At 32.6% G+C, this 14,860-nt stretch overlaps 1 protein-coding gene across 2 annotated transcripts in view; it reads right to left on the reverse strand.

Annotated features, from left to right (window-relative positions):
• Positions 1 to 14,068, reverse strand: part of LOC118181390 (cullin-4A-like) — a 201,322-nt gene extending 187,254 nt beyond the window's left edge. Inside the window, exon 1 of one of the 2 annotated variants that reach the window (XM_085807730.1) lies at positions 13,556 to 14,068. In XM_085807730.1, the coding sequence (XP_085663856.1) occupies positions 13,556 to 13,829 (274 nt within the window). In that variant the 5' untranslated portion in view covers positions 13,830 to 14,068. The remainder of the gene's footprint in view (positions 1 to 13,555) is intronic. The other variant, XM_085807729.1, reaches the window with a different exon arrangement.
• Between the last annotated feature and the right edge of the window lie 792 nt (positions 14,069 to 14,860).

Here is a 14,860-nt window from a genome sequence, read left to right on the forward strand (position 1 = left end):
TTCTCAGTTATCTGTACTACATACGCCTTCCTGTTAATATAAGGCCAATCTTCCACGTTTATTATTCTAAAGTTAAATTAGAGTTTTATTTTTTATACTTTTACGTTAGACCCCAAGTAGCGGGTCAGTGTATTCCGAAGTACGGAAGTTATTATATATAGAGAAAAATAAAGGGTTTTGTATACCCTTCATGTGTATCCTGTCTACTTACCACAATTAGTGAACATAGCTTTAGTAAGCTCTCTGTTCCGAGTCAGGTCCTTGTATGTTCCTGAAGAAGGTAAGAAGGAACATTGACCCTGATAAAGTGATTCAGGTTTCTCATCGCACAAGGTTCATGACAAATAAGCGTTAACAAATTCTAAAAATTTTAGATAAAAAATTTCTTAAGCTTAAAAAGGCTCCATCTATGCTAAATAAGAAAATAGGTATAGTAGAAAACATTAAATGTGTTTTAAATTATGTCTTATATGTGCAGAACTAAGTAAGAGCTTATCAATATATGCTGTAACTAATAATGATGAAGTTTCTTTTAATAATAAAGTAGAATTTTAAAAAAAAGGAAAGGAATACTAAAAGAATATACAAAGTTCGTAATCCGGACGTCCATTATCCGGAATGATCTATAATCCTGACCTCAAAGCCACAAACATTGTTTTTGTATGCTTCAGGCATGCTCGTAATGCGTTTATGCATGCCCGCACGCATTTACACATGCACGTATCCGATAGTGAAGAAAGTGACAGAGGTTATTGAAAACGAAAAAATTTCAATTGACAAGTTAGTCGGTATTCTCGACACAGCAATTACAAGACTTGAATAGTGGAACTTTGTAACTGAACAAGAAATTATGTCTGTTTATAGATGTTGGAAAATATGACCTATTGTAACCCTCTTTCTGCATCATCTCTCCACCTTGAAATAATTCTAACTTTTACATAATGTATAGTTCTTATTTTAGAAGGATATAGCAATTACTTCTACTTCGTTTTTTCTCTGCCACTGTGTGTATTAAGAACGGACTGTTCCAACCTAATTAAGATGCAAAAACAAAACTTGATGTTACGTCATCAGGAAAGCCGAGTCGTGCCGATAGCTGATTGGTTGCCCTGAGATGACGTCATGTCTACTTCAGGTATAAGTATCTCGCATTGCTCTGGCTTATTCCTTCTGGTTCCAGTTGCACTGCTTCTTGGTGTGCCGTTTCCAGCCCCAATTGGAAGACGATATTGCGATAAGTGCCGTGGTTCCGGTCCAAAGATGACTTTTCCTGGATTCTGAAAAGCGGCTACGATGTGAGTGACTGCCGTGGGCGGCATCCTGTTTCTACGGTTCGGCAGCTATAGATTCCAAACTGTGATTTCCGGTGAGCAACTGCCATGGGCAGTATCCTGTTTTTCATGAAGGCGGCATCTTTAACACAAGTGTTTTTCCAGGACTAGCGGCGATGTTTTTCCAAGTTGTGATCTCTCATGTGTAACTACAGTAAACGGCTTTTGCCAGTTTAAGTGCACTCAAGGATTTAGTTTAATTTTTCAGGTGCCTTCTTGGCCAAAAAGCATGGACCTATTGATAGTGAAGTGAATTTCATAATATCTGTGTAGTTTCTGTTATGTGATACGTTTTTTGCAAATTGAATACCAGTATTTAAAGACCAGGTAAAATATTTACTGCATCATTAGTAGTGTAATATTCTTTAAAGGAAAAACCCTTGGGGTTAATGAATGATCAACTAAGTGTAATTTTTTATAATGATTATGTTATACTCTTTAAGTTTCTGATATTGATTAAATTTATTCATTGTGTTTTTATTTTTATATATATTAAAGAGAAAGTATTAGCACAAAAAACGAAGCAACTTAAACAACTTACGTTGAAAGAAATGTTTCATACAGTAAAAAAAACAAATATTAAGCTTTTTCTTTTTTTTTGTAAATTTTAATACCCTTTAGATCATAATTGCTCTTTATTTCATAAATTACGGTTTCATATTTTTAATTGTATAATTTATGCATGCCATCTTTCCAGATTTAAATTGATTATCTATAATCCAGAAAAACCCCTAATCTGGAATTGGCGAAGTCCCGACAAGTCCGGATTACGGACTTTGTAATATATAACTGAAAATGGTTTTCCTAACAGAACTGTTGACACAAAACTTAAAAATGCAAGTGATTTAGAAGAAAGGAAGGCATCTGAAGCTATATTACAGCATAGGAGACTAAGACATTTTAGTGATAATATTGTTTTATTATGTTATGGCATGAGATTTCTGATGATCCTCTGAAAAATGATTCTGTTTGTGAAATATATTTGTAAGATACACAATGAGACTGCCATTTAATTTTTGAAAGAATGACAAGTAAGAGACCTTCACAAAATAATTCATACTGAAGAATAAGTGTAGTAGTTGATTTCATAACATGGGATAAGAAAGAATATTTTATAACTTTTTTATGACTATACAGTCAAAAGTCGTTAATTCGGACCTCAAAGCTACAAACTTTCTGTGCATGCGTCGCTTTGACGCATGCGCATAGGCGTTTACGCGTGCGCGTCAGACCTTTACAGCTGCGAATATGCTTGTGCGCATGCGCATAAGACATTTACACATGAGCGTTTAATGTATAATGGACGGTATAAGCTAAGCTAAAATTATCTAATTCAGTTAATGTTGCAAATTGCATTGTTCCTTAATCTTCGAATTGGATCCGGCTGATTATTTTTTGCAGACTGCTAGAGCAATTTTATAAAAGTAAGCTTGAACTTTCGATTATGTCAAATAGAATTTCCAATATATATTTACTAATATGTAAAGGATCTACAAAGCGAAAGTATGTTTCGAAGTCCATTAAACAGAAAGTGGAATTGCTGCAAAAAATGGATAAAGGCATATCCTTTGATTATCTAATCATTCCGAAATATGTTTATCAATTTCACGCTGCTCTGCGGGGGGAGGGAAACGACACGGCACGCAATGAATTGGAAGTTGATCTGTCAGAACTATCCTTATCTTCAGGGCAGATGTTTTTATTTTATTTGGCTTATAATTCCTCACTAAATGTAGTATTTCATCTCGATGTACTCCGTCTTTGATATGATTTAAATCAAGTTCCTCGTCATTATAATTCGCTTCCGATAGTGAAGAAAGTGACACAGAGGTTATTGAAAATGAAAAAATTTCAATTGACAAATTAGTCGGTATTCTCGACACATCAATTATAGGACTTGAACAGTGGAACTTTGTAACTAAACAAGAAATTATGTCTATTTAATAGAATTAAAGAGAAAGTATTATCACATGAAACGAAGCAACTTAAATGACTTACATTGAAAGAAATGTTTAATAAAGTAAACAAATAAATATTAAGCTTTTTCTTTTTGTAAATTTTGATACCCTTTAGAACATAATTCCTCTTTATTTCATAAATTACAGTTTCATGTTCTTAACCGTATAATTTCTGCATGCCATCTTACCAGATTTAAACTGATGATCTATAATCCGGAATCGCCCAAGTCCCGACGAGTCCGGATTAAAGACTTTTGACTGTAGTATATTTTTTACCCTTATTTTTATGAATTTATGTGGCAACGCCAATATATGGACTGTAGTTCAGATAATTTTAGGAAGTTTTTGGATGCTGTTAAGGAATTTTGTGTATTACAGACTGAAGACGAATCAATTTCTAAATAAGGTAAGTGGATATTTGCTTTGTATAGTGCTAAAATACATAACAGGTTTTTCCTTTTTTGTGTTATTTTATTGTTTGGTTTAAAATGCAGTTTATTGAGATTATGTATTTTTTGTTTGCCTCTACTGTAGAATGGACAAACTCAAGGGAATGAGTAAAGCATAGTTTGTGCAATTCTCTGATTTTTTTAAAGTGAAAATAGGTCGATGTGTACATAGATAAAGTCCAGGGAGTGTGCAATGCCATTTTTGTGCAATTCTGGGATTTTTTTCAAGTGAAAATAGATCGATGTGTACATGGATACCGAGTTTGTGCAATTCTTTGTCTTGTTATTTTTTCTTTGTGTAGCGCCAATTTAACCTAGTTTGTGCATTTCTCTGATGTTTTTTAAGTCAAAATGGGTTGATGTGTACATGGATAAAGTCAACGGAGTGCACAATGCCGTTTTTGTGCAATTCATGGATTATTTTTAAAGTGAAAATAGGTCGATGTGTATATGCAAAAATTGCCGCTATGCAAGCAAAAATAACAAGTCAAAGAATTGCACAAACTCGGTATCCATGTATCGCCAAATATCGCAAAGGGGTACCCTAAAATATACTTTTACTTATATTTCTTCTTACTTTCTCTTAAATTTCTAGGCCCACCAGAAGGCGAGTGGTAAAATCAATGAACACTGGTACTTCAGTCCGAGGTTCGAATCCTGTGAATGGGCTGGCTGCACAAGTGTTTTCATGGTTTTCCGCATGTATAACATGCATATGAGCCAATTTTCCTTGGAAAGTACTTCACGAAGGCATTCCTCCCCCTAGGTAAATAGCCCTCGAGGCTTTGTCGTAATTAAATAAACCAACTAAATTTCTGACTACTTTTATGTAGCATTGCTTTATATTTCATTGTTTGCACCCAAAAAAGGTGATTTTTGCCATCTAAAGGTATTTAGTTTTTCTCTACACTACATGAAAAAGAGAACTAAAGTCATTTTGCCAGTGAGATATTATGTTGCGATTCTGCATTGTGTAAGAGAGCACATGTATCTGTAAACTTCTAGTTCTTGCTGCCTAGATGGTACAATGGTTAGGGAAGCCTACTGTGATACTAAAGGGCCTGGGTTTGAACTCTGAAGAAAGCATGGATGTAAATTGTCTGTCCCCTCATAGGAGATAACAACAGTGGCCACCTATTAGGTACCTCCATAATAAAATGACCAGAATTTCTGGCTTCTGGCCTTAGGAGTGTCCAAAGCCAAAAAGAGACAACTTATTAAAAAAAGTTATAATTCTCCAATGAGCATCAAATGCCCCAGTGGGTCATGCGGTATATATTAGCCAGTGAGAGGGAAAGATATACATTAGCCAGTGATATATAAAATACTCATGTACATTTAAAAAAATCATATAGAGATTACTTTTTCTTCTATTATTTCATCAAGGAATTGTAGTACATTTGCAACGTATACCATTTGCCATTGAAATTTTTCAATTTTGTATAGTGGAAAGGTCAATGTTTTTAAACATGAACTTACACAGAAACACAAGGACAACATGAGCTGTAATGGGGGGGGGGGGATTCAGTTTTTCTGTGAAAACAAAGTACCAAAAAGTTATTAATGCAGAATGCCTGTTTTCTGCCTTTTTACTGGAGCAAAACCTGCCACTGAATACATTGCATTTTTGTCCCAGCTTTATTTAGAAAAATGTTTCCTAGTAGCAAAATTGTTAAAAAATATTTAAGAGCAAGGAAAAAAATGACTGCAATTATTAAAGAAAGAGGTATGAAAAAAAATCTAAAATTATTTATTATACTGAGTATGTGATTACATACAACGTAGATTTCTAATTAACGATGAAATGATTTTACATGCAAAATTGCAGATGTTTCTGCTCTACCCTATGCATCCTTTCCTGATATAAAATTTTTTTTGAACAGATTTCCAGTTTTACTTCATTTAGTTTCAAAGACGATACAGATGTTACACCTGACAAATTGCAGTTGCAATTTTATAGTTTACAATTAAAAAACTTGGACAAAGTTATAAAACCAGCATGGATTGACACCCAATAGAGGTTAACTGGAAAACTGAAAGGTGCTGATACAGTTTTATTGCCCAGAATTAATACAGGCCATCCTGACAATTCTCTATCGAAGATTGAGAGATTATTTTCAGTGTTGTTACCAAAACAAGGACTGAATTCAAATCCAACATTAGTAATTACAGTTAACTATATTTTAGAGTGCCCCTTGGATTATCCCCAAGCTGTTGTTTCATTTACGGTAACCTGAGTAGTTGAATGTCATGGAAACCCTATTATGACGCGATTGATTGAGTGACTGCAGTGAATTTGACTGAAGAAAAAAAATATTTGTACGGGTTTATTTCTACGTTGGATGTCGGTTGGGAAGTACGTTGCTTATTTGTGCCGTACACCATAAAATGGTTGTATGCAATGAGATTAATTTGAAGTTTCTGTACGATTTGGAATGAAAGGGGGAAAAAAAGCATTAATTGACTGGTGTTTAAATGAAGGTTTATTTAGTAGTTATTATAAGTGTCCCAGTATGAAGGAAATGCGTATGGATGAACATAAAGATCGTTCAGATGGCTTTGAATGGGTTTGTCACAAGAAAAGTTAATGCAAGAAACGACATCGACAGTCTGGAACTATGGAGGATATTTTTTGTGAATTTACGTGGTGACGGCAGTATGCATATTCCAGTTGAGACAATTTTAGAAAATTTAGGGATGCTGTTAAGTAATTTCGTGTGACTGAAGACACAGAAATTTCTAAATATGGCAAGTCGATATTTCCTTTTCGTAGTGCGTATACGTGATAACATGCATTTCCTTTTTTATATTATTTCATTGTTCGATTTAAAATGCAATATACTGAGTTTCGATTGGCTATAAATTTTATTCAATTTTGGTAATGAGTAACTTTGTTTTAACATTACACGACGTCATCATTCTCCTGATATTTTTTAAAGTGAAAATAGATCAATGTGTACATGGACAAAGTCAAGGGAGTGAGCAATGCTGAGTTTGTGCAATTCTCCGATATTTTTCAAGCGAAAATAGATCGATGCATACATGGACACCAAGTTTGTGCAATTCTTTGACTTTTTATTTTAGTTTTGTGTAGCAGCCATCTTGAAATTGTGCCTTGCTAGCCATTCGCCAAGGGGCAGCCTGAAATATAATTTTACCATAATTACACATTAGGAAAACTTTCAGTAGCAAAAGTAGGCCTATGTGGCAGTTGCTATGAATAAAATTGTGAAGCTTCTTTCATAATGAAAGCAAAATCTGAAACTGTTCTTAGCATTTCTACGACAACTATTTAAGGTTAAACTTTGGATTATGGTAATTTGGCGACCAACCTGCTAGTTTTGTTTTGGAAGCCATTTTTTTTTTTCACGAAGTAAAGGCTTTTTTTTTTTTTTTTTTTTTTTTTTTACTCAAAATTTTTTTCCAACAATCTGCTAGCCGAATTACGCTTATGCTAGAACTTTCATGGAACTAAAGTGCTTAATCATGATGAAGATTAGGTGCGAATTTGGGAGACAGTGCAGAATTGGCCACTGCTTGCCGTGTTTTTAAGAATTGCACATACACGGTATCCATGTACATGTCGACCTATTTTCACTTAAAAAAACATCACAGAATTGCACAAAAATGGCATTGCGTACACTCTTGACTTTATCCATGTACACTGCTAAAGTCCTAGCTAGTAACCTTCATCGCCTTACCAAAATGTTGCCAAACTACCTGTTACCATATTCCAAAGATTATCCCTATTTAAGTATCATTTTTCTATTAAAATGTACAAATAATAAATACAAATAATAAAAATGATTTTTTTTAAATGTAAGTAATTTTGTACTACAGTCAAAAGTCGTTAATTCGGACACCCATAATTCGGAATGATCTATAATCTGGACCTCAAAGCTGAAAACTTTTTGCGCATGCTCCGCGTTGACACATGCGCATAGGCGTTTATGCGTGCGCGTAAGACCTCTTACGTGTGCGCAAGCACAGAATACGTTTTCACGTGCGCGTTTTATGTATAACGGACGGTGTAAGCTAAAATTATATAATTATCTATTTCAGTTAATGTTGATGATTGCGTTGTTCCTTAATTTTCGAATCGGATCCGGCTTATTATTTTTTGCAGACTGTAAGAGCAATACTAAAAAAGTAAACTTGAACTTTCGATTATGTGAAATAGAATTTTTGATTCTGGAGCTCCCAAAGGATCATACAAAACGAAAGTATGTTTCGATGTCCATCAAACAAAAAGTGGAATTGCTGCAAAAGATGGATAAAGACATGAAGAATGTGACAGAGAGGTTAGTGAAAACGAAAAAATTTTGATTGACAAGTTAGTCGGTATTCTCGGCACAGCAATTAACGGGACTTGAACAGCGCAACTTTGTAAGTGAACAAAAAATTATGTCTGTTTATAGAATTAAAGAGAAAGTATTATTACATAAAACGAAACAACTTACATTGAAAGAAATGTTTAATAAAGTAAACAAATAAATATTAAGCTTTTTTTTGTAAATTTTGATACCCTTTAGATCATAATTGTTCCTTATTTCATAAATTACGGTTTCATATTTTTAATTTTAGAATTTCTGCATGCCATCCTACGCGATTTAAACTGATGATCTATAATCCGGAAAAATCGATAATTCGGAATCGCCGAAGTCCCGACGAGTCCGGATTAACGACTTTTGACTGTATTTGCATTTAAAATTAGAAACTGAACTTTCAGAGGTAAAAATATATTTCAGGGTACCCCTAAACTTAGCTATTTTTGGCGGTACATGGATACCGAGTTTGTGCAATTCTTATTATTTTGGCTTGCATAACAGTGATTTTTGCCCCAAAAATCTCCGCTACACAAAGCAAAGTTAACAAGTGAAAGAATTGCACAAACTCGGTATCCATGTGCATACACACTGACCTATTTTCACTTTAAAAAAATCCAAGAATTGCACAAACTTGCATTGCGCACTCCCTTCACTTTGTCCAAGTACACATCAATATATTTTCACTTAAAACGTCAAAGGAGCACCCAATTCTACAAGACAGGCAAACAAAAAAATATATAATCTCAATAAACTACATTTTAAACCAAACAATAAAATAACATAAAAAAGGAAAAACATGTTATACATTTAAGCACTACAAAAAGCAAATATCCACTTACCCTATTTAGAAGTTCTTTTGTCTTTAGTCTGTGGCACACAAAATTCCTTAACAGCATCTAAAAACTTCCTAAAATTATCTGAACTCGAATCCGTACATCGGTGTCGCCACATCTGAACCTTTCTTCCTACAAACTCCTTCAAATTCATCTAAATGGTTTTTACGTTCGACCTGACGCATATCCTTCCTACATTCAGGACACTTATAATGGCTACTAAGTAAACCTTTATTTACACACCAGTCAATTAACGCTCTTTTCTCCTTTTGTTACAAATCGTACTACATTCAGCCACTTTACCGTCTAAACCAGGGATGGGCCAACTCCGGCCCGCCGGAAGCTTTTATCCGGCCCGCGGATAGAATTTTAATTTGCCAGCCTGAGGCAAATTAAAAGAAGTTTATATATTATATATCCATCTCCTTTTCCACTTTGTTTAAATACTTTTATTTTCCTTCCCTTTTTTTCAAAGGACTGATCATATTTTTACTTTCTCTGTTTTTTTTCAACAAAACATAAATCGACGAAAATTGCAAAGACAGACAGCTTTCAATATGGGAATCCAAAACAGGTCAATTAGACCTGTTAGAAAAACCTTAATCTTAATTATCTTAACTTAAAAAAACTTAATATGTTTGCTGGGCATCTAGAACGACTTGTCTCATTTTCCGAGGTTTAATTCAATACCCCCAGTAAATTAATAGAAGCTTAGGAATTATGAAGATGGCTTGAAAAAACTGCATTTTGAGTTTGAACGCAGATTTCAGTGCCAATCAAACAGAACTAGATATTTTTACCATGGCTTTCGACAAAAATTGTGAAGCAGTGAGATCATATTTGCTGCTTGACTTAATTTATTTGCAATCTAACAATCATCTCAAGCAGTTGTTTCTAAATATGCCAAAGTTTGAGTTTTACAAATCATTATCGAAAGTAAGTTTCCCAAATTTATATCTCACGCCCAGGAAATCAGTGCTATGTTTGCTTTATCTTATATATGTAAACAAGTGTTTTCAACCATAAAACTTAAAAAGAATTATTTCAGAAGTAGACTGACAAATGACCATTTAGCCACGTTCCTTAGAATCAGTACATCTCACTTCGAACCTCAATATAAGGAACTTTTAAAAATGAAATCGCAATTTCATTCATCTCATTAACATATTTAACTTGTAATACTTGTATATTGTTTTTAAAATTTTAGAAAAACTTATCTTGGCCCGCCAAACTTTTCTCTTTCGATTTTTGGCCCCAAGACAGAAAACGTTTGCCCATCTCTGGTCTAAACAATAAAACCAACACACACACACCATAAAAGCGCTCTCAAAACATCGCACGATTCAAAATTTTCCAGAATCATGCACCCAATTACATCACATTAGGGTTTCCATAACATTCAACTACTCAGGCTACCATAAATGAAACAACAAGTTGATCTTTACATTATGGTAACTTGGCGATTTTTTGGCAACCAACTCTCCTACAGCAACCCTCTATTTTTTTTTCCCGCCGCCATTTTGTCTTCACGAAGTAAAGACATGTTTCTTTTCTTTTTATCTACTGAACACTTCTTCCAACAATCTACTAGCCGAATTACACTTATGCTAGAAATTTTATCAAACAAAACTGCTTAATCATGACAAATATTCACTGCAAAATTGGGAAAAAGTGCACAATACCATACTCCTTACGCATTTTTCAAAATAACACATACACATAAACCATGTACACGCCGACTTATTTTTACTTAAAAAAAACATCCCAGAATTGCACAAAAATGGCATTGCACACACTCTTCACTATATCCATGTACACTGCTTTTTTCTCATAAATTAGAAAAATTTCACGAAAATACATGACAATTTTCTCAATCTTTAAACCCGGTAAAAAGAACATATATGAAATTACCTGATCTCGAAAAAGTATTTACCCTTTACAAATATTAACATTTCCACATATAAAATAAATAAAATATCCAAAAACTTTTACCTCTAAATCATCTATTACATTATACACGTCACCAACGAATTCATACCGCAAGCATTACAAATACTTAGTATCAAATATTTAAATTATTTCCATGCACGTTTATTTCAACTTAAACATATACCAAATTCCTACAAACATAAAATTCACAAAATAACTATCATTTAATTAAAATATCACTAAACCACGTACACGTCGACTTATTTTTACTTAAAAAAACATCCCAGAATTGCACAAAAATGGCATTGCGCACACTCTTCACTATATCCATGTACACTGCTTTTTTCTCATAAATTAGAAAAATTTCACGAAAATACATGACAATTTTCTCAATCTTTAAACCCGGTAAAAAGAACATATATGAAATTACCTGATCGCGAAAAAGTATTTACCCTTTACAAATATGAACATTTCCACATATAAAATAAATAAAATATCCAAAAACTTTTACCTCTAAATCATCTATTACATTATACACGTCACCAACGAATTCATACCACAAGCATTACAAATACTTAGTATCAAATATTTAAATTATTTCCATGCACATTTACTTCAACTAAAACGTATACCAAATTCCTACAAATATAAAATTCACAAAATAACTATCATTTCATTAAAATATAATTAAATTCAAAAACACTACTTAAAATATAAATGAGCACATACATTAAATTAATAAAAATTACCTTACAATCCTAATTACTTTAAACTAAATCATTGCTAATAACAATTTTCCCAATAATACCAAATTCCTTTCCACCTCACATTTAGAACAATGCATAAAAATAATATCCTCAAATAATTAAAAATACTAACTTACCTAATCTTCTTCAGAATCTTGATTACGTGGCAGATACACTTTTCTAATTCATTCAATAAAATTATTGAAAGATTTTTTCTGCGAATTTTTCCTCCATACTTCCTCCGCTAAATGAAAAGCAAACTTCTCTTTATCACAATGCCTAAATACCCATTTCGAATTCACTTTAGTTAGGGCCATGGAATCCAAAAATTAAACAACACTGATTCACACAACACAGAATAAAGCTAAATACAAAATTTCCACATTTTTTCCCCCGATTTCCCCCCTTTTCCGATTAAAGAACCGTAATTTGTCCATTAATATCACATGACATATCCCATGATCTCTCATTTCCCTCACGCAAAATAATGCGTAATCGGAACTGAGTACTGCTCACATTATTACCAAAGTCCCAGGTAGTAACCTTTATCGCCTCCAAAATGTCGCCAAACTACCAGTTACCATATTGTAAAGATCAACCCAACTTCATCATAATACAAGGGGTACCTTAAAGTCTACTCTAACTCTTTCAGATATTATTTACTATTTAAAGTTATTTCATTATTAAAAAATATTTTTCCTTTTTATATATTTCTATCATTTAAAAAGTCTTTTTGTCATTGAGAAAATTCTCTTGATTTATGAGTGTCTTTGGTTGGCAAGTATGAAAACATATTTGATAAATTGGTATTTAATTATTGAATTCTGCATTTTGGTGGTCATGTATAGAAAACAAAAATACTGAATACATTAATTCTAACCACTGAAAGTTATTTAAATACCAATATACTGTAAATTATATAAAAATAATTCCAAGTAGATTTCATATTTGCTTTATAATTTTTTTTTTACTGTAGAATAAGTCAATGAATGCCATGATAATATGAGTCTTGTTTATGACAGGAGGCAAAAGTATGTGATTAAACTGTGCTACTAATGTCAACATCTTGCTATAATATGACTGAAATCCATACATTACATTTAGGTATGTAATGAACTTACAAGCACTCTACATTCAAAATAATAGATAAAAAAAGATGGGAGTCCTTTAATTAAAATTTTACTCATACTCTGTTAGTGGGTAATTATTTCCTGCTGCAACACGTGAAAAAAAAATTTCAGGTTTTAATTTACAAAAAAACTACTTGTAATGCAATGCTGGAAATAAACTGTACATCAATTTCAAAGAAAAAGTTTAAAGAGAAAATGCAACCTGCATCAAGAAGATTCTAATTAGTGTAGGCTAGATAAATAATATTTAAAGGAAAAGTACTATTAACATTATTAAAAAAAATAAAATCTGCTTTCAGTACTGTACAAGAAATGAAATATTTCATTACTTGTAATTGCAAAGTTAAATATATTCATATTTATTTTTATTTGGCAACATCTTCAAGATGGCTCCCCACTTTTTACTTTAAAAAACAGATTAACAATCACAATTTACTGCATATGAAATTTACGGTAACTGTAATATTAAAACAACCGTTCAACTTTAAGATTTTATTTTCAGATTTCATAATGGAAACAATCGGTAACATAAACTATACATTTTAAATGCTAAGAAAGCACTTAGAATACTCACTACAGAAATCTTAAAAAATAAACGAACGACTGAAAAATAGCATGTGCTATACGCTTACTGAGCGGATCATCTTATCAGATTATTTACGAAACGTATGAAAACATATTGAATTAAACACTGTTTTAGAAAATACATTAAATTTTGAGCTGATGTCTCGAATTTTGAAATTATAGTTAACATAGTACAATTAATGCATTCTTTTGGAATTAATATTAGTTTACAATATTATCAATACACACAGTTCCAGTCACACTTCTATAAAATATAAAATCCTTACCAAAGTTCTTAATTATTAATTTTTTTGCAGACCCGGGTTTCTGCGTTATTAAAGAAGTATTCACGCTGACTCCATTGGTGCTAGTAGCAATTGTTGTTGACATTTCACATTTCTTCTGATTTTCTGAGTCCGACATAGCTATTTCGAAATCACCCTTTATCCTCTTTGCGGGGTTGTCAGAAATGTAACTATTATCTGAATACTGCCTTCTCCTATAAAAGGAGTTTTCGTCCGTTTCTTTGTAAAAACTCGAAATATTACGTACATTTGACATAAGATAGCATTCCGGTGCAGCGCACTGCCACTATGAATACCTTATAAAAAAGTGTTAATTTTATGTATGTTAGAAAAATGCACTAACTAAACTTTTCATGCGAAATTCTCAGCCAAAAACACAACATTAACAGCAAGATAATTTTAAGAAAACAATCGCGGTACTGAACCACTCATATTGTTATGAAGACACTGAATTTTGAGAAAGAAATTATTTTCTCGCTCTTCTAAATACAGCTCAATGCTTGTTGCCATTCCAAGTTATAAACTGCTTATTTTCTAGACGTAAAATAAACATCGAGCTAGGATAATAGTAGCGGATCACCAAAGCACTTGGAGAAACACAACCTATATAAAACGGTATCAGCAATAAATGATGCTAAAAATACTTAAAGATGCATAAATTTATGAAAAGGTTATAGTCACACGTATTTCAAACCCTCAGCAACATAATCAGGTCGGCTGTATAGCTGTTGTAACAGACATAAAAAAAAAAAAAAAAAAAAGTACAGGAAATTTAATTGGCAAAAGGTTAGCATGAGACTTCAAAGGCGCATTAATAATCTACATTAAAAAACACCGTCGAAGAGCAAAAGATATCAAGTACAGGAAGGTACACCAAAATACTCAAATATACGAAATCGAAAATTATATTAAAATTCTATAATAAATATCATACACAGTGAGATACAATTGTGAAAACTAGAATTATTTGGCATTCTCAAAAGCGTCGGTGCTAAAAATTTCCTTGAAAATAGAGAAAAATATCCTCCGACAACTCCAACTTCCTCTGTATATGCCGCGATTAATATGTGACGTCCGAATTTTCCGAAATCTTTTTAGGATTTTAGCTTTCAAGCTTCTAAATTTTCAATTATTCGACATGTTTTATTGGGCAGTATTTTAAGAAAGATCATTATTTATTTTGTTACACAATTTTTTTACTATTTACTTATGTATTTTATTTAGTTTTAATAGGCCAATTTATTTTGGGAAATTAAATTTTAATCCATTCTTTTACCGACTCGGGTT

The sequence above is a fragment of the Stegodyphus dumicola genome, chromosome X1 (assembly GCF_044657685.1).
Source record: "Stegodyphus dumicola isolate Sdum_Otavi_A_Nest chromosome X1, ASM4465768v1".
Classification (NCBI taxonomy): domain Eukaryota; kingdom Metazoa; phylum Arthropoda; class Arachnida; order Araneae; family Eresidae; genus Stegodyphus; species Stegodyphus dumicola.